This window comes from Maniola hyperantus, chromosome 18 (genome assembly GCF_902806685.2).
Source record: "Maniola hyperantus chromosome 18, iAphHyp1.2, whole genome shotgun sequence".
Taxonomy (NCBI): Eukaryota; Metazoa; Arthropoda; class Insecta; order Lepidoptera; family Nymphalidae; genus Maniola; species Maniola hyperantus.
This window is the reverse complement of record NC_048553.1, coordinates 478,370-497,630: the sequence shown is the minus strand read 5'-3', so window position 1 is coordinate 497,630 and position 19,261 is coordinate 478,370. Positions and strand designations below refer to the sequence as shown.

At 40.6% G+C, this 19,261-nt stretch overlaps 1 protein-coding gene across 2 annotated transcripts in view; it reads right to left on the bottom strand.

Annotated features, from left to right (window-relative positions):
• Nucleotides 1–103: 103 nt before the first annotated feature.
• PKD (serine/threonine-protein kinase D3) overlaps nucleotides 104–19,261 on the bottom strand; it is a 92,609-nt gene continuing 73,451 nt past the window's right edge. Inside the window, exons 7-18 of one of the 2 annotated variants that reach the window (XM_069504589.1) lie at nucleotides 18,469–18,883; nucleotides 16,899–17,032; nucleotides 12,979–13,058; nucleotides 11,875–12,004; nucleotides 10,554–10,686; nucleotides 10,028–10,204; nucleotides 9,388–9,569; nucleotides 8,477–8,707; nucleotides 7,511–7,694; nucleotides 7,136–7,318; nucleotides 6,016–6,232; nucleotides 104–5,738 (exon numbers count right to left, since the gene is read on the bottom strand). In XM_069504589.1, coding sequence (XP_069360690.1) covers nucleotides 6,018–6,232; nucleotides 7,136–7,318; nucleotides 7,511–7,694; nucleotides 8,477–8,707; nucleotides 9,388–9,569; nucleotides 10,028–10,204; nucleotides 10,554–10,686; nucleotides 11,875–12,004; nucleotides 12,979–13,058; nucleotides 16,899–17,032; nucleotides 18,469–18,883 — 2,064 coding nt within the window. In that variant the 3' untranslated portion in view covers nucleotides 104–5,738; nucleotides 6,016–6,017. The remainder of the gene's footprint in view (nucleotides 5,739–6,015; nucleotides 6,233–7,135; nucleotides 7,319–7,510; nucleotides 7,695–8,476; nucleotides 8,708–9,387; nucleotides 9,570–10,027; nucleotides 10,205–10,553; nucleotides 10,687–11,874; nucleotides 12,005–12,978; nucleotides 13,059–16,898; nucleotides 17,033–18,468; nucleotides 18,884–19,261) is intronic. The other variant, XM_069504590.1, reaches the window with a different exon arrangement.

The following is a 19,261-nucleotide window of genomic DNA, read 5'->3' as shown; positions in this document are numbered from 1 at the left end:
CGCACACGAAGGGTTCCGTACCATCGTACAAGAAATTAAACTTTTTCATTTTCCTCCCTAAATTGATGCCTTACAGATAGGTTTTGTATAAAAGTCATTTTAATTTATCCAAAATGGCATTTATTATGGAATTAATTATTATTAAGTAAGTATAAAAAATATCTTGTAAAATTATCATTGTAAAACTATTTCATACCACGTAACATAAAAAATCTGTAAATGAATTCTCGAGCTGCCCAAAAACTCAATTTATTGAAATAAAAATTAATTTTAGTGCCTTTTTGTTACATTATAAGGTAAGACGTATATTAAAACATTTAAGTAAGTACCTATTAAATTATTTATCACTAGGCAGCCATATTTAATAGTTCCTTATATTTTATTTATAACAACAAATACACATTTTATGATACAAATAAACATAATCTCTCAATTTTTAATCTTCACATAATAAATTCAATAATGATTGTTTTCCCGCAGCGAAATGATTTTGTCTTGGTACAATCAATTAATAAGAAAAAAAAAAGAATTAATAATAGCATTATTAAAATAGAATAGTGAAAAATAAAAGTCGAACTCCATGCGGGCCGACCGACCATGCATGCGCCATGCAGGCTAGCTGTTGATGTCGCAACTCGCAACGCGTGAGAGCTTGTTATGCTCTAAACATTTTTACTTTGTCGTGCGAATCAAATTGTATAAGTACCGCAAATTGCTAATGCGCGTGCCCGCTATTTTAGTGACGTCAGCACTAGACTGAAGTTTCGAGCTGATGGTATACTTTTATTTTGGCTGACGTCATTTCGATGTTAATGAGGCATGGTTCCAGCGCTATAGCAAATACCAAACGTTATGTCTAGTGAATTACCATCGTTTCTCATGCTTTAGAGTTTTTATTTTATTTTAACTCAGTTTCGATAGTACTAAGGGAAAATCGTTCAAGTGCGGGAAAACAACTATTATTAAAATTTCACGTTGTATTTACTTACTATTACATTACATACACATTGTGACGCATGATCAGCGTGGTGGTACAATAAAACGGGAAATGGTCAAAATAAAACAGTGGATTCTTAAATATTATTATTAATTAGTAAAATATAAAAAAGTTTCAGAGATCACAGGAATCGGAAGTTTGCATTGTAAAAAAATCACAGATTAAAAAATAGGATAAAATGTATTTAGTGCCCTAATATTTCAGCTCTAAAACATGTTGTTGTAAAACTTTGTTTACCCTTTAAGTCACCAGGAAAATAGACTTTACTATGATTAAAGAGCATTATCTAAATATATAAAAGGAGAAAATGACTGACTGACTGATCTATCAACGCACAGCTCAAACTACTGGCATGCAGATAGCTATTATGACGCAGGCATCTGGTAAGAAAGGATTTTTGAAAATACAACCCCTAAGGGGGTGAAATAGGGCTTTGAAATTTGTTTAGTCCACGTGGACGAAGTCGCGAGCATAAGCTAGTGTAATATAAATTATATTATCTTTTATAAGATCAGGTAAAACCGTTGGCACTGCAATAAAAAATGTCAGAAATAATATGGTATTATTATGGAAGATTTTTACAATCACAATAATATAATAAATTGGCTCAGTATTTATTTTGGCTCATTATTTATTTATTTATTTTTATTTTTCATGTACCAAAATTACATGTTACAAAGTAATAATAAATTAAGTTACATTGGAAATGCTTATCTCTAAACAGAGATTATCATATTGCAGCAACCCTAACCCAAGCTTAAGGTTGTCTTACAATTTCATTTCATATCAATTCTAATTTCTAGCGGAATTCCGCACGGAAATATAAAACATAGGAAGCGCCATGACTGTGCGAACAAAATGCGGTAAAGAATTTCCGCGCGCGAACTTCTGCTAGATTGGTCCCTCGCCTACTGATTAATTATTAATTTCGGCCGTACTTATGTATATAAGATCGAAATTAATAATAATAATAATAATTAATCAATCTATCTATGTGGATACGTTAGGAACGTTGGTCAAAAATTGTGCAGTCTTTACAACGTTGCTAAGTAACCTATCGATAGATTTCAGATAGATTGATTCCTAATATCGACCGTTAATTGGTCAAAATGACAAAAATCTCAGTCTGATGGACGTAGTACCTTATATTCTCTCTCATTTACTTCACAATGGACCTTACGACTTGCGGTCAGGGTTTGCTAGTAGCGCGCGTCATAGAAGTTGAAATCACTCCATATGTATCAAACAAACTAACGCCTGCTTCTTTCCAGCGATATTTACTGATAGTCTTACCTACCCTTACTTACTCTATCCGCAGAAAGAAGTTGGTACAGCGCCCTCTCTGTTACGTAATCCCAAACAAATGATAGAGACAAAAATCTCAGAGGCTGTTAACTATTTTGAGTCACCAACCAACCACAGACATGTTATCAAAAACATTCGAAATTCAATTCGAAAATATTTTAATAAGATTCAAAATTCAATTTTAAAAATTAGTTTCGTTTGTGATTGGTTGGGTCTCAAAATGGTTAGCGCCTATTGAAATTTTTGGGTCTATCATTTGTAAGGGATTGAGAGCGAGAGCGAGAGAGAGCGCTATATTAACTTCTTTGCGCGGACATACCACAGAAAAGTATCAGAAGTTCCAATTTTTTTCAACTTTCATGACGCGTAGGTACGTTTAACGCAAAAAATCTTTTTATGAATACCTTACACCTATTTAGGCCGTCCTTTGAGACATCTATCTCATTAACAACTCTTATCATAAAATCGAGAAGGAAAGAATATTATTACTTTTTCTGTTCCGTGACTATTTACAATAATTGGAATAGAGAAGAAAGACGGTAATTAATGTTTGGTGTGCAACATACATAACATAATACAGTCCAAAGTTCTCATTTTCTTAAAACCTTTGTATTTACGACAGAAAGCAATTTGCCTGTTTGCGACTAAGAACATATTGTTATTTCAAAGAATTTGATTTTTGAGAAAGCGCATATAAAGATTTGCAATGGCAAATTAGTCGTATCGAGTTTAGAAGGATGGTGTGTTCTGTGGGATTCGCTGTCCAGTATCATAGATTAAGAAACAATATGAATTGAATGTCAAGTTTTATCATTTATTTTCTTAATTACCTATATTATTATTTTCTGAAATAACACGTAGTCACACACAGGAGAATTTGTAAAAACGTCGAGGCGATTCCTCGAATTCCTCAATTGATAAGATGGCTGCTGTAATGCGTGTTACATTAGATATCTTCTAATTATTTGGAATGTGAAAAAATCACATGAAAAATGAAGACTGATGTTTTTGGACTGTTTTATATTTATCTATGTATATTTTATCTTTTATAGTTGTTCATAGTTCCCTAGGCTACGTATATACACATATATTCTCTCGCCTGAAAAATTATGAGGTATAATTTAATATCTATAACGTCTATTCCACACAATTTTATTATTATTTGAATCAGTGACATAGTGAAGGTCGATTTTACAGTGCGACAAGGCTCTTTTGGCACTTGAATGACATTGACAGGGGGGCGCTGTTGGAGAACAAAGGCTTAGAATATTCAAACAAGAAAAAGGGGACACTTGACGGCAACGTTAGTTCCGATTTTCGCCACGCGCCAAGATAGCCTTGTCGCACTGTAACTTGACGATTATTGGTAATTTGCTCAAATTGTGTTGTGTAGAATATACTTAATTTGGTTAGATAGATTTTTTAACTTATACATTATATAAAGAGAGTTAGATTGTTTTGACTAAAACTATATTATTATCTTATACATAGACATCGCACCTACCTATCATCTACTTAGTTTAATATAAAATTGTTAATATTTTTATGCATGGTATTCCACTGTGAAGAGAAAATATATAAAAGAGGATTTCTCTCTTATTGTTATCTATCTATCTTATTGTTGTAATTTACTTAATAAATCAATTTGCCACATTTTTGGCTAAATTCAGACACCATAGTGTTGAATTTGTTTAAAATATTCAAACGACAGTCCGAACAACATGAGTTCTCACGCGCCATTTGAACTTTATGTGTATACTGCCATATGAAAAGTACGGCTCATCTTTTTAAAATAAGGACTCAAATCGTACTTTTGACATGACACTTGACACAAAGTTAAAACGGCGTGTGAGAACTCATTTTGTACGCATTATATATAAAAAATGTTATTATAAATTACAATAATCTCGCATCCACATATTGGGGATAGTTTCACGTTATCTAAAGTAAAAACTAGATATTAACTTAGTAATAATAAAATTATTGTGATGTACTAGCAAAATGCATGCCATACACTTATTTACATATTATGTGTAAACAAATAAATATTTATGATTAGGCGTTGAAATACTCACTAGAAATATTACTAGAAATTACGTCTATTACAAAAATAAATTAAAATATCAAAATAAAGCAACCTTAGTTGAGGGAATGCAGTAATGTTAAAAGAAATATTTAAAACTAGTTGTCGATATTATTTTGTGGTTATTTTTAAATATTAACTATCTATTATGTTAAATAATTGTATATCGATTAAAGTAAAAACAAAAATTATCTACTTAGTTACTTTTTTAACTTTAAAAAATTCCTAAAATGAATAAATATTTTAGCGTTTAAACTATCGTGAGTGATTTCCATTATATGTATATAATATCTGTCCCGGCTTTACTCACGTGTTTAGGTTTACGTTAGCCCGACTAGTTTCGAACCAATCCGGGGTCCTTTTTTTTACGGGGGATTACGGTGATGGTTCCAGCGATGAAGATCAGCAAGAACTGTCGAGAGACGATCTGCAGCTGTCGTAAAAATACGGAAAAGAAATTCCACAGTGTACTCTGTAAATATCCTCCGTAGGACATAGTACTCTGTATTATTAATATTCACCACAGAGGACTATGTACATGAGGTGTTCGCGGAGTGCAGTGTTGCTAACTTTGGAATTTCATTTCATGACATTCTGGTCTACCTATAGAGGATATACCTGGATAAATTAGTTACAAAGACACATAAATCTAAACTACGCTAGTCAAGAGTGCGTGTATCTCGTGTTATCCCACGTACAGTACGCGGCCGAAAGTAAAATGTACATCGGACTTTAGAATGACATTTCGGATTTGTAGAGCGTTGTCTTTGTCACTCGTACCTATATCGTCATGCGTAAACGGTGCACATCCCTGGTGCGCAGGGTACGGGCTAGCCCCAATGGCATCCTGAGGGCATTTGCTGACAGGTTTGATTGTCAGTACCTGAACCATTGTCATATGGTGCACGTGCTGACTAATCAAGCCTGTCTTAGATATAGTATTAGGATTAGGTAATTAGTTATAAGATTACTAACATTAGTTTTTAAGGCGTGTGTTATTACTAACAAATTATGATCGTGTTTTATGGTCGAATTAAAGGATTTTTATTTATTTTATTTTATTTATTTTATATGACGTTTTGTCGGTCTCAACGACAGGGATAACGCTCTACAAATCTGCTATCTCCTTCTAAAGGTCAATGTACATTACTTTCGGTCGCGTACTGTAGTACCTATCATGTGTAGTGTTATCGCGCGCAGTCCCGTGACGTAGTCTCGTGTGTGTGTCGCGTAGACACGCGTAGTCCCGTGTGTATGCGTTATCGCGCCAGAACGAGCAGCTTCCTCCAGCGCGTGCGCATGCAGCTGATGGGCGGCGAGTGCGGCGCCGGCTCCGCACCCTCGCGCCGCGCGCTGCGGGGATAACGACCATTCAAACGTCACACATCACCACACAATCCAAATTTCCATACTAATATGGGCTCTTCCCAGCCCTGGGTGCGTTTGGAACCCTCGTAGCTTTATAATATACAGGGCGTAATTACACAAAAAAACGCGCTAAAAATTAAAAAATCTGTATTTTTTACAAGTTTGCTATGTATTGCAAATAAAACACCTGAATCACACTAGCAGACAACGAACGTTGCGTAGATATGTGCCGCGGGGTCAATTCAGTGTACTGTATACTCACGGTCAGTGCGGAGTAGACTCGGCCTCGGGGGAGGCGGGGGAGGCGAGCCGCGCGTCGTCGCTGGGGTGCGTGAGGTACCGCACGCCCACCCTCCTCTCCAGAGTGCGCAGGTCGTTCCACGCCTCTCTGGTCTGAAGCCACGCGTGCATGAGGCACTTGTCGACGGACAGGCGTTTCCGTTGTTTGACTTGGAGGAGGTTGTTGATTAGGTCAATCGCTGGAATATAAACGAAAAGTCTAAGGCTGGCCTCAAACATCCGGAATGGAAACTTATATTCGGACTCGTGCCTCTCATCTTTCGGACAAATCGCGCGTATGTGAAACTTCGAGCTCGTACACCGGTCGCCGGTCGGTTGACAATTGATTGCATTTGTAACAGATAAACAAACAGACGAGAAAACGAATTGATATTGCATTCTCATCCAGGTCTGGTTTACGTTTAAACAAGTCTCTAAACTCATCAGAAAGTTAGTTTAAAATTGATTGCAAAATTGTACTGGACAAACAATCAAATAAACAAACAGACAAGAATACGAGTTAATATTGCATTGTCATGAATTTCATTTTCTAGCTCATCGGAAAGTCGTTCATTGGTTTGAAATTAACTGCAAAATTCATACCAGACAAACAAGAAAACTAATTGATATTGCCAATGCAATAGAGACTTGAAACTTCAAACATGGCTCAAATCTGAATGACAATTTCATCCAGATTTGGGCTGTGCTTGAAGTTTCAATCTAGCTCATAAGAAATTTAATTTTATAGTAAAGTACAAATTTTGTACAGGGCAAACAAACAGATAGACAGACAAAACAGCGAGTTAATAAAAACGTACTGTACAGTACCCGGCAGGAAATATTGGACGTAGAGCGTCGTTTCTATCATTGAGACCGACAAAACGTCACATAGGTATGAGTGACAGAGACAATCATTAGGACGCTCTGCACTTTAGACGTTGCTGCTGGGAAAAGAGATCGGGTGCTCTTCCCGTACCATTGGCGTAAATTCTTTCGCCACGATGTCCTCCTTCGGCCGGGTGGTCTTACGCCGGCTATTTTCCGCTGAATAATGAGCTTCAGGTCGTATTTAATGTGGGTGAAGTACTCCAACTTGTACTTACCCTCCTCGGAGATCTCCCGCCAGGGCGCGGGCGGGTACATGAAGGCGGCGTTCTGGATCTGCTCGTTGATGTCTTCGTCCTCGTTGAAGGGGAACGTGCCGGAGAGGGACACGTACACGATGACGCCCACCGACCACATGTCCAGCGACCTGTTGTAGCCCTTGTTGCGCAGGACCTCCGGCGCTGCGGGAACAACAACACATCTTAGGGTGTATCTACACTCACCCGAACGATACTATTAATCTCTATTTAATATTAAAAACGCGGAGGTGTGATTGTTTGTTGAGCTCTTGGTTTGTCCTTCAATTATGCACGCTCTGTAAATATCAACCATATAAAAAATATGCTGATGCTGAAAAATATGATGCTACTTACCTAAATACGCCGGAGTACCGACAACAGATCTCCTGAAGGATTTCTCTCCGATGATTCTGGCGAAGCCAAAGTCGCACAGCTTCACTTGCGGGAAGGTCTCGTCCGTCGACAGCAGCACGTTCTCCGGCTTGAGGTCGCAGTGCACGATGTTCTTCTCGTGTAAATGCTTCAGGGCTACCAGAATCTGTCAAAATAGTAAAGGAAAAACATTACATCATGAAATCATGACAATGACAATCCAATTATACAAGAATGTTTATAATTCGTAAACCACGAAGGTTTACGGCACTTGTTAAATCACCTGAATTAATTAAGCAGAACTATTTTGTGGTGACATCCACAAACGAAGGATTTTTTCGAAAAGTATTTTAGGAAAAAAGTGTTTAGCCAAGGCTGTAGATTCGTTCTGCGTTGACCGCCTGAGCCAACGCCAGAAATACGCAAAGTGATACTATAGGACACGTATTCGCCCAAAATGTTGGAGCAACATGCGTTGGGCTCTTGAAAACGCTTACTCAAGGCGAAATGGAAATCATCAGTCTGGGCCGCCAGAGCGCAAATTTGTTGCACGCCTTTTATAAATATTTATATTTAAAATTCTATGTGCTCTGTTACCATAAAATAATACCGTACTCCCTTAGTGTATTAAACGTTGAACGTAAATACGAAATTTTATTGAATTTGGTTTTATATCAATCGAATAAAATTGGTTTTTCTCCTAATGGTCATGTAAAAAATGCGTATTTTGGGAAAACTTTTGAAAATTTTGGGATTTTTTTGTATCGAGCCAAATTGTGCCAATCGTGTTTCGTAATTCACTAAAGAATATCTTTAATTTTTATAATATTAAAAAATAAATAAACATATTTGTAGTTTTTGAGGTCAAAACTTGATTCTTTGAACATCTGAAATGTGTCTCAACCCCGCATTTTGGACGCATATCGCCCTAAATGATGATCAGCTTACCTGTGCAACAATGAACTTGGTGATTCTCTCCGTCAGTCGTCCCTTCTCGTGCGAAAGGATCATCTCCAGCATGTCCCCCTTCAGCTTCTCCATCACGACGAAGATCCTCTCGGGGGTCTCGAACATCCTCTCGAGGTTCACCACGCCGGGGTGCGACAGGTTCTGCAGGATCGCCACTTCGTTCTTCAGTTGTGCTTCTTGCTTGGTCGGAAACCGGAGTTTATCTATAACCTGGAATAAATTGCTAGAGTATCATTTTTTTGCAGCAAAGATCCTGATAATCATATTTCAGTCCTTAAATATAAAAGAGGGGCTTTTTAGCTTATGCTCGCGACTTCATCCTCGTGAACTACACAAATTTCAACCCCCTATTTCACCTCCTTAGGGGTTTCAAAAATTACTTTCTTAGCGGATGCCTACCTCATAATAGCTATCTGCATGCCAAATTTCAGCCCGATCCGTCCAGAAGATTGAGCTGTGTGGTGACAGATCAGTCAGTAAGTCAGTCACTTTTTCCTTTTATATTTTCAGAAGATTTTTAAGGGGCTTTTATAGGTGACCTATATGTCAGCCATGGAATGTTCTGGAGTGGAGGCCGCGTACCAACAAGCAGAGTGTGGGACAACCTCCAACCCGCTGGACTGACGCCCTTAAGAAGGTAGTGGGAAGTGGGTGGATGAAGGAGGGCGGAGATTCGTGTGTGATGGCGCGCTCTTGGGAACGTCTATGTCTGGAGTGGACACGAACAGGTTGATTGATTGATTTATATGTCAGCCATATCGTTACAAACTATAGTTAAATCGCAAACTATGACAATTTGACAGAATCACTAACAAATTCATACACTTTCATTGCCAAAATGCTGAAAGATTTGCTTAAAATACAGTTGAAAATACCATTATTAACCTCACCTTAATGGCCACAGGTCTGTCGGTCGCACGATGCATGCCTCCATACACGATGCCGAACTGCCCCGACCCCAGCACCTCATCCGGGTGGATCTGGTAGAGCTGGGCCATCTCCGCCACTCTCTCCCCTCCCCCGGACGACCCACTCGCCCCCCCTCCACCCGCACTGCCTGGACTCGCCTCGGCTGTACAAATATAAACAAAAAGTTTTATGAAATGAAAAAAATGACAGCCAATGGGGACTACCGATAGAAGTAAAATTCGTCATCATCATCAACTGACAGACGTCCACTGCTGGACATTGGTCTCTTGTGGATACTTCCACACGTCACGTTTTTGCGCCGCCGTCATCCAGCAGCTCCCTGCGACTCGTTTGTCGTCGACCGTCCAACTAGTAGGGGTCTTCCAATGCAGCGCTTTCCTGTGCGAGGTCACCATTCTAGTACCTTGGGACCCCAAGCTCTATCGAGTTTTAATTCATCTACTTCATTTTCGCAACCCTTTGAGCTATGTCGGTTGGTGGATAGCGGCGGCGCAAGACCGTGGTATGTGGAGGTTCCTACAAGAGACCTTTGTCCAGCAGTGGACGTCTATCAGTTGATGATGATGATTGTCTAGATATCAACATGTGTAAAGTGCGTACCGGAATGCGTGTGGGGCATCAGCGCGTGCCGTAGCGTGGTCTCCCAGGAGCGCGCGAGGTAGGCTCCCACCCCCGAGTCGGGAGGGGGCAGGGGAGTCGCACCGCCTTGCCACGCGGGGTCCACCCCCACCAAATAGTCCACGTTGGCGGTTCGCAGCTCAAAACAGTGCATCACGTCTGAAAAAAGTTTTTTAGTATTCAAATTTTTTACAAGGTTTTAACAGATTTTTTTTGACTCCAGTTGTAATCAGCTGCTCGATTGCGGTAGAATGACAGCTACAATGTCACGATCGCAATCACCTCTGATTGGTTGACGCTCGCTCACTATTGGCTACAATGCATTGTTGCAACAAGAATAGCACAAATTCAGCCAATCACAACAATTGAGGTCTTAACAATGATTGATGCAGGTTTTACAAAGTCATTCTACCGCAATCGAGGCCCTTTTCCTTAATTAGGTAATGATAGAATCGAAAGAAAAATCTGGAAAAGGGTGTTTTTGAAGCAATAGCCGTAGAATCTGTACCTGCTTGTGGCTGTCTCGCCGTATCGACTGCCAGGATTTCGTTGAGCGGGATCTCCTTGTAATACTTGGTGCCTTGCTCCGACGTGAACAGCGTTATAGACTTGCTGTCCAGTCGCCAGTAGTGACGCTTGATCTGAACACAAAGCTTTAATTACAGACGGAACCTTCACAATCAGCTTTAGGGGTATAGGGAACTAAGGAACCAATTTGCAATACGTACTTTTATTTTTGAAATACATAAATAACAGACAATAGTGCAGAAAATTTTGGGGCTTACTTACAAAGACGCCCGATCCCAAATGAAATAGGACAAGGGCAAGAGAAAGAAATAAAGTTTTTGAGTGTTTAAAAAAAAAGTCAAATCATTTATTCAAAATAGGTAGCATTGTATACTTTTTGATTGTCACTTGTTGAATTTGTAAAAAAATGATGAAATGGTGCTAATTAATTACGTAAACTTAAAAAAATGTTTTTTTGCCAGACAGAAAAATATTGGACATCAGAAGTGGGATAGAACTAAAGAAAAAAAAGTTTTCTTAAATTGTGCCGCACATCACATCTTATAACTAATAGTTGATTATCCCGACGCTTCCTTCATTAGAGCATTAAAGCCAACAGGCCTCAAGCAGAAGACGCGTCAGAAAAAACTGTTATTTGTGGCACAACCTGAATAAAGCAGGGTAGTAGACATGTGTGCGCTATAGCTTAACTTAACTGAAAACCGCTGCCGTGCCTATAGCGTACCGTAGCGTTATTGTCGTAGCTAGCAACGGTTTTCAGCTAACATCTATGAAGAACCACCTGACAACGCAACGCTGCCAACTGGCAACTGACAATGCATTGTTTGGTTTTTTGGTAACTAGAAACGCAATAATTATGCCTTCTCTTTCTTTCTTTCACTGAAAGCTGAGAAGGAGCGGTTATTGGCTACCGGCTTAGTAACTAAGAACTTGGTAAACCAAAGCCGACCTTATCTCTATTATGCTAAGGCTTAACTGTACAAGTACTTGTCCATTACACTTTGATCTATCAATCGAAATACAGTTAGCCTTAGAGTAATAGAGATAAGGTCCTCTTTGGTTTATCAATCTTCATGAAAAAAGTGCTAGCTATACAGACGGTATTGATACGGCAGCTAGCTTAGTTACTACTACGGAAACCGCTGCGCGTTGCGCATATTAAATTAGTTGAAACACAACTCTGATACCGATATTCGGCAACGGTTAACAATATCGGTATTGAAACTAAGTAACTGTTGATTAACCGTTGCCGTAAATAGCCAATAACGCCCATCTTTACAGGGTAGTAGAAGTGATCTTACGGTTTTGTCCTTGTTGGTGAAGTGCACAAGCCAGCCCTCCTTGATCCACTGCCCGTCGCGCTTCTTGGTGTGCTTCACGGACTGCACGATGCGCATGAGCGGGATGTTGGCGCTGGGCGACGACGAGGAGCTGGAACATTCGCACTTCAGATCTCATTGTGATGGGTGATAGCTGTGTATGTGGGGTATGGGACTTGGTGGTGGTATCTCTCTTTACGTCGTATTTTTCTGCTACTACTACTAAGCCGGCCGCATATACAGAACGTCCAACAAATGACCAACGTACTTTACAACACTGAAGCCCTTAGAATCAGAAAATGTTTGTCAGAAAAATTTCTGACGCGTGCCGGAAGGAGCTCTGCTCATTCATTTTGTACTAAACCCCAGAAACTTGTCAGAATTCGGCCGGATCAGACGTAGGCTTCTGATTTTTGCAGAGTTTTCTAAAAGACAATTTCTAACAATAATGTAAATTTTATGGCGGATTTCCGGATCCTTCCGACATACACCTTGCCTTGAAGGTATTAAATTCTATTCACGGTTTCTTACTGTTCTGTGGTACAATGGTGAAGCTAAATGACACACCTGAGCTAAAATGCTGAGATTTTGTGTTTTTCTAAACATATTATATGTTTTTCTAACAGATTCGAATTATACATATCTCAAACCGGCTTTGCTCACGTGTTTAGTCGACGACGCGTCTCAACTGCGACGCGTGCGCTGAGTCCCTTTGAAAAAGGACCCCGGAAGGGTTCGGAACTAGTCAGGCTAACGTCGACTAAACACGTAAGTAAAGCCGGGTGTGAGATATGTATAATGGAAATCATTCACGATAGTTTAAACGCTAAAATAACAGAGTCGAAATCAAGAGTGTGATAACTTTAACAAAAATTAGTACTTTAAAGCTTATAAGTGGTTTTTGCATACCCGCAATATTTTTGAAAGACCTCCAACGACACCCCACACCATATGACAGACGAGAAAACTTTTAGAAGTAGAAAGAAGTTTAAAGTTAGTTAGCTTGGAGAACAGTAAAGTTACAAGTGAAGGTATCAGAGTCCACCACCAAGGCCCGCGAGCGCAGCGCACTACGAGTCAGCTCACCTGCTGGGGCGGCTGGCGGCGCGCTCCGGCATCACGTCCCGCTGCGGCTCCTCGTCTTCCTCTGTTGTCCGCAGCGATGTCTGTAACCAATTGTATTATACGTTAAAGCTCACAGACACTCAGCGGGCGATGGAGAGAGCCATGCTTGGAGTTTCTCTAAGTGATCAAATCAAAAGTGAGGAGATCCGTAGTAGATAGAACCAGAGTAACCGACATAGCTCAAAGGGTTGCGAAGTTGAAGTGGCAACGGGCAGGGTTCCAAAAAGCGATAGACGTTGGGAACCCAAATTGCTAGAATGGCGACCTCGCACCGGAAAGCGCAGCATTGGAAGACCCTCCCCCTAGGTGGACAGACGACATCAAACGAGTCGCAGGAAGCCGCTGGATGGATCAGAGGGCTTTCATACTGAAAGTGGACGTCAGATGGCAGTCGGGCCACACTAAACCTGTACAACTTCATCAAATTAACTATGGAAAGGCACAAAAGATATGGTACTTTCGGTTATATGAACCGAATCGCGGAAGGAGCCCCTGGTACTTGCTTAAGCCATGTTTTGGCTTCTTGACTCCCTACAAATTATATTTATCACTGCCCTTGTCCGATGTTTCTTGCTCCCCTTTCTGCGGCAGACGTTCACAAATACGCAGATCCCCACGTGCTCGGCGGTGCGGATCTTCTCTTAAGCACCCGCTGGTCCGCGATCAAGGTGGAGGTGTTCCTCCTCTTTTTTGGTGCCATTTTTTTTTTTAAAGAATATTAGCCATTTTAAAATTACTAATATTCCTCTTTCCTCACCAACTAAGCGTCAGGCTTGTGCTAGGAGTAGGTACGACAATAGTGCAACGGGCGGGGTTTGAACCGTCGACCTTTAAGTTTTCAGTCCACTCCTTTACCGGTTGAGCTATTGAGGCATTGGTGCGAGTACTCCCGCAGCTTCCCGAAGCTTACGTACTATAACGGCCAGGGTGTCGCCGCCACGGAACAGAAAGAACAGTGGAAGTGCAATTCACCAAAATTACTATAGGAACCGCTGTCGCCAAACTCATACAAATATACCGATAGTCATATATTGCACTACAAAGAAACAAATCATTTGATTTGTCGTTTAAGTTTAGTCAAAACTAGCCTACGTCACAGATTTGGAAACAAACCCTGACGTTCTAGAAATAAGATTTATTTTGCTTTAGCGGAAGAACGTATTTACGAGCTATAGTCACACTCACGTCACACTAGATTCAATTGTCCAATTAATTCCGCTACTTGACCATAGATGGCGGTATTGTAAGTGGTAGCAATTATAAACTTAATTACGTTAAACATATGGTTGACATTTGCGTGATCGGTCGATTTTTTTTCCTCCTCAGCTAAGGCCGCACCACGTAGCTCAATGAATTACCTATCGATATCGATAGATACTCGTTATTTTATCATTCGCAAAAATAAAATTAAAAAGGTAATTATAAAATTGAATAAAAGTGCTGGTATGTATGCATGCCTTTTACAAGTATGCACAATAAATACTGCAACGTATGAAAATAGTTAAATTTTATTTATTGCCCTTGAAATAAAACATATTTGTTAAGAAACTGGCGTTTCGAAAGTCTTATTTTTAATTTTAATAAACGGTGTATGCGAACATTTATGTATATATTTTTCGACTATTTCCTTCATCAAATCGGTAACGTGATTAGACGCAGGAATCTCCGAATCACTTTGTATTTTTGAAGAACCTGGAGTGACCACATTTATCATTTTGTGGCTGAAACCAAAATTAAATTTTGAGAATAAATCCGTACTAATATTATAAATGCGAAAGTGTGTCTGTCTGTCTGTCTGTCTAATAGCTTTTCACGGCTCAACCGTTCAACCGTTTTTGAAGAAATTTGGTACAGCGATAGCTTGCATCCCGGGAAAGGACATAGGCTACTTTTTATCCCGGAAAGTTGAAAAGTTCCCACAGGATTTTTAAAAACCTAAATCCACGCGGACGAAGTCGCGGGCATCATCTAGTACCTATATAAAAATGAATAGGAGAAAAATTAATTAGTGTGTTTATGAATTAAATTTGATATTTAGTCAGTCAATCTTCATACAAAAACATAACTAAGAGGTGGTGTTGTTTTGTATTATAATATCAAGTATGTACGGGAGCGGTGTGCAGGCTCGACCGTACCAAAGGGGAGATCTCCCACCGAGCGGTTGGTTGTGCTCGGTAGCGCCAGCTGGGCCGACGGTTATGTCTTGAAACTTCTATATATAGTCCAGATTGCAGAAAACTCCGTTAGTGCGATTACTATCGGCGGTACATTTGTTCGGGACTACGTCATCGATTGAACAGCGCCATCTAGTTTCTATTGTGGTAACCGCCACATCACTCCCCTCCGAGACGAACGCGTAGTGTGAAGCAGTGAAGAGAGGTGGCGTTGTAGCGTGAAGGCGTGTGAAGGGCAATGGCTGCTAACCATCCAGAGAAGCGGTAGACCAGGACGCTTGTAGCTGGTGATGGAGTGCAGAGCCATTGTGCCCCGAAGCTGCGCTACATCCGTCTTACAGGCCTCGATGTGATTGCTGTTGCTGCTTGTAGACTTGGAGTTTGGAGGAGACGTCGGCTTGCGGTGTGTGATCCAAAGGTGTTGCGGTGTATGCGATCACCCTTGATCACGTTGAGTGCGCAGTGCGGAGTGCGGCGGTGTGCGGTTGATCTTCGATGACGTCGGCTGTTGTAGTGTGCGACCATTCTTGTTTTCGTCGTTTGTTGAGGTGTGCGACCGTTCTTGATCACGTCGGGGTCACCAATGTACGGGAGCGGTGTGCAGGCTCGACCGTACCAAAGGGGAGATCTCCCACCGAGCGGTTGGTTGTGCTCGGTAGCGCCAGCTGGGCCGACGGTTATGTCTTGAAACTTCTATATATAGTCCAGATTGCAGAAAACTCCGTTAGTGCGATTACTATCGGCGGTACATTTGTTCGGGACTACGTCATCGATTGAACAGCGCCATCTAGTTTCTATTGTGGTAACCGCCACAAGTATTTTCAATACTTACTGAAAGTAATAAAATAAAACAAGGTTACTTACTTGATTAAAAAACTTAACGATTTTCATTGATGGAAGCGCAGTAGGTTTCGTATATCTATATCCTTTATTTGATATTATAAAATCGACTTCTAAAAAAATGTTCAGAGCATAATATCATGCTTGATTTGGTTGGCATCCAATTAACTCTACCCGTTTCATCTATCCATTTCTCTTTGATGCTTGCATCTTTGGGAAACCTAAAAATATTTTAAATGAAGGTTAGAGGAACTACTGATGTCTATTTAGTGATCAATGCAACGTCTCACTCATTAATAAATTATAATTATTGCGTTACTATTTATTTATATCCTTGTATCGATATCAATCGATAAATTCAATATTCGACTTGGCCACATCACTACTTGAGTAGCGAACACGGAGCGAAGTACTTTCGGAATAGAATCAATCCAAAATAAACTTTATCTTAATTGGTTAAGGTTGATTTTGACTAACCGTTCTATTAAATATTAGTAAATTGAAATAAATTAAGATTTTATAGAAAACAATGAAAATCGTACTTACCGATGATACGAAACACCTCCATTTTTAAGATTTTTTCTCCTACTATCATTTTTACACTCCAAAACGGAACAGTAACATTGCTAGGGCAATATGAATTTGTCGCGAGACTACCAACTCCACGCGATGTTAGAACGCGACTGGGATCAGTTTTACGTAACTACGCTTAATTGTGGCACGCGTGCCACGCCTACTTAGCACTTCCACTGTTTTTTCTGTTCCGTGGTCGCCGCGTAACGAGCAGGCAAACCGCCATAAGACTACGACAAAGAAGGCAAGGTACAGGCGCGGCCAAATACGCTATTAAACCTTTTGATTACATACCTCGTGATTGTCGTGGTGGTTGTGGTTGTGGTTGCGTTGGTCGTGGTCGAGGTCGGCGTCGTCAGAGTCGTCGTCGAGAGGCGGCCGCGGTTCCGATATCTCGCTGCTTGTGCTACAACTGTCTTGGTTCTCGCCTGAAAGTCATGTCTACTTATAGAAGATCTTGTAACGGTGACATGGCTATATATTTATTTATTTAGAACGCTTTATTGCACACACAAATATATACATACAGAGAAACAATATAAGATACAGACAAGAACTATACAATTATATTACTATTCTGTATTTATTTTGATTACTTTCAAATAAACAAAATAAATAAAATAAAATAAAATAAGACGAAAAAAAAACAAAAAAAAAAAAAAAAGAGAGTGCAAAGGCGGCCTTATTGCTAAAGCAATCTCTTCCAGGCAACCTTTGCTGAAATGAACAGAACGCGGGATGGTGCACAAAGAAAAGTTAATCAACATATGTATAAGTAATGCATATACAAATATGGCTATGTATTAGTAAAGGCCGGACCGCATTAAAGTGGCGCGTCGCTTTAATATTCAAAATATTCTCTATGCCGCGACGCGCCGTGCAGCGCCGCTCTAGTGCGACATGCACCATACGAAACGATTGTTTTGACGCTCTGTGCCGCGCTACGCAGCGCCGCTGTAATGCGGTTCGGCCTTTAATTGCGCCTTATGCAACATTGTGGCTAATACTGTTTTACACAATCTCTAAATTCAATTGACTGGTTTAAATCTGATGCTATCCTTTTCCGCAGGAAGGAGCATCCGTAAGAAAGGGGTGTTGTCGCACTTGTAGTTGACGCCTTCTGAAACGGAAGTCACGTGATCTGTTGCGGGGAAGCCATCTTGAGTCGATTGTATAAATGCTTGGTGATGGTTTTTAGTCCAGTCTCGTTCAGCCTCGAGACTCGACCGACTATTAAATGCTTTTTGTGTTTAGGTCGCCATTTTGATTGAGTGGTTGCAATAGCAATTATTGTGCCTTAATCAAGTTAATATTGCAGTTAGGTTACTATAAAAAAAAACCGGCCAAGTGCGAGTCAGGCTCGCGCAATGAGGGTTCCGTACTACAGTCGTATTTTTTCGACATTTTGCACGATAATTTAAAAACTATGATGCATCAAAATAAATAAAAATCTGTTTTAGAATGTACAGGTGAAGACCTTTCATATGATACCCCACTTGATATAGTCACTCACTTCGAAAGTTGAAAATACTAATTATTAGTTCATGACCACAATTTTTTTTTTGTGTGATCTAACCCTAAATTCACGGTTTTCAGATTTTTCCCCAAATGTCAGCTATAAGATCTACCTACCTGCCAAATTCTAAAGTTGCCAGCGATATAACGCTGTCTCCTTTTAACGGTGTCTTATGTCTGCGCAAAGTGCAGCAGCTTCTTGCAGAGGCGACTCACAGTCGGCCGCATGTACAGTACGCGACAGGTCGAGCTGGACATCGAGGTAACCGTGCGGGCGAGTGTGCGGGGGAATGCCCCGCACGCTACCCCGCGTACTATATGTGTACACTTACGAGACAGACAGACATACCATGGTGGTCCCGTATCTCGCCGCCGCAGTCCTTAGGCACGAAGGGCAGACACTTGCGATGCGCGTTGTAGTGGCAGTCCCCACACTGCAGCCCCTGCTTGAACAGGCCGCGCAGCAGCTTCTTGCAGAGGCGACACACAGTCGGCCGCATGTACAGTACGCGACAGACAGACATACCATGGTGGTCCCGTATCTCGCCGCCGCAGTCCTTAGGCACGAAGGGCAGACACTTGCGATGCGCGTTGTAGTGGCAGTCCCCACACTGCAGCCCCTGCTTGAACAGGCCGCGCAGCAGCTTCTTGCAGAGGCGACACACAGTCGGCCGCGTGTATGTGTGCACTTGGAACGTGTGGGGGATGCCCAAGGAGGATGTCCACGCGCCGCCCGACCGCTTCGCACTGGCGATGGTGCCGACCTAATGAGTTGTAATAAAAATACTCGCTGAGATCCATGGCACCACCTCGATCAGGCTGAGATCTATAGAGCGTACTTTGCGTTTGTTCAGACTACTTTCGAGCTAAGACAATGTCGGTATTTATAGACCTAACTTCGAAAGCGCGGTTAGCAAAGCTAACGACTACGACTAACGGAAAACTCACTCATGTTAACTTAACAAAACAAACTCCAAAATTTACTACCTACATCATTGGAACCGTAATTAGAATTTAATTTTGTCAAATTCTCAAAGTAGTTCTCAAGTCCAACAAAATTTACTACACCATTGAACTGAAAAAAAGACTTTAATTTTGTATACTCAAAGTGGTTAAGTCGAAATTATAAAGCCAAATCAAAA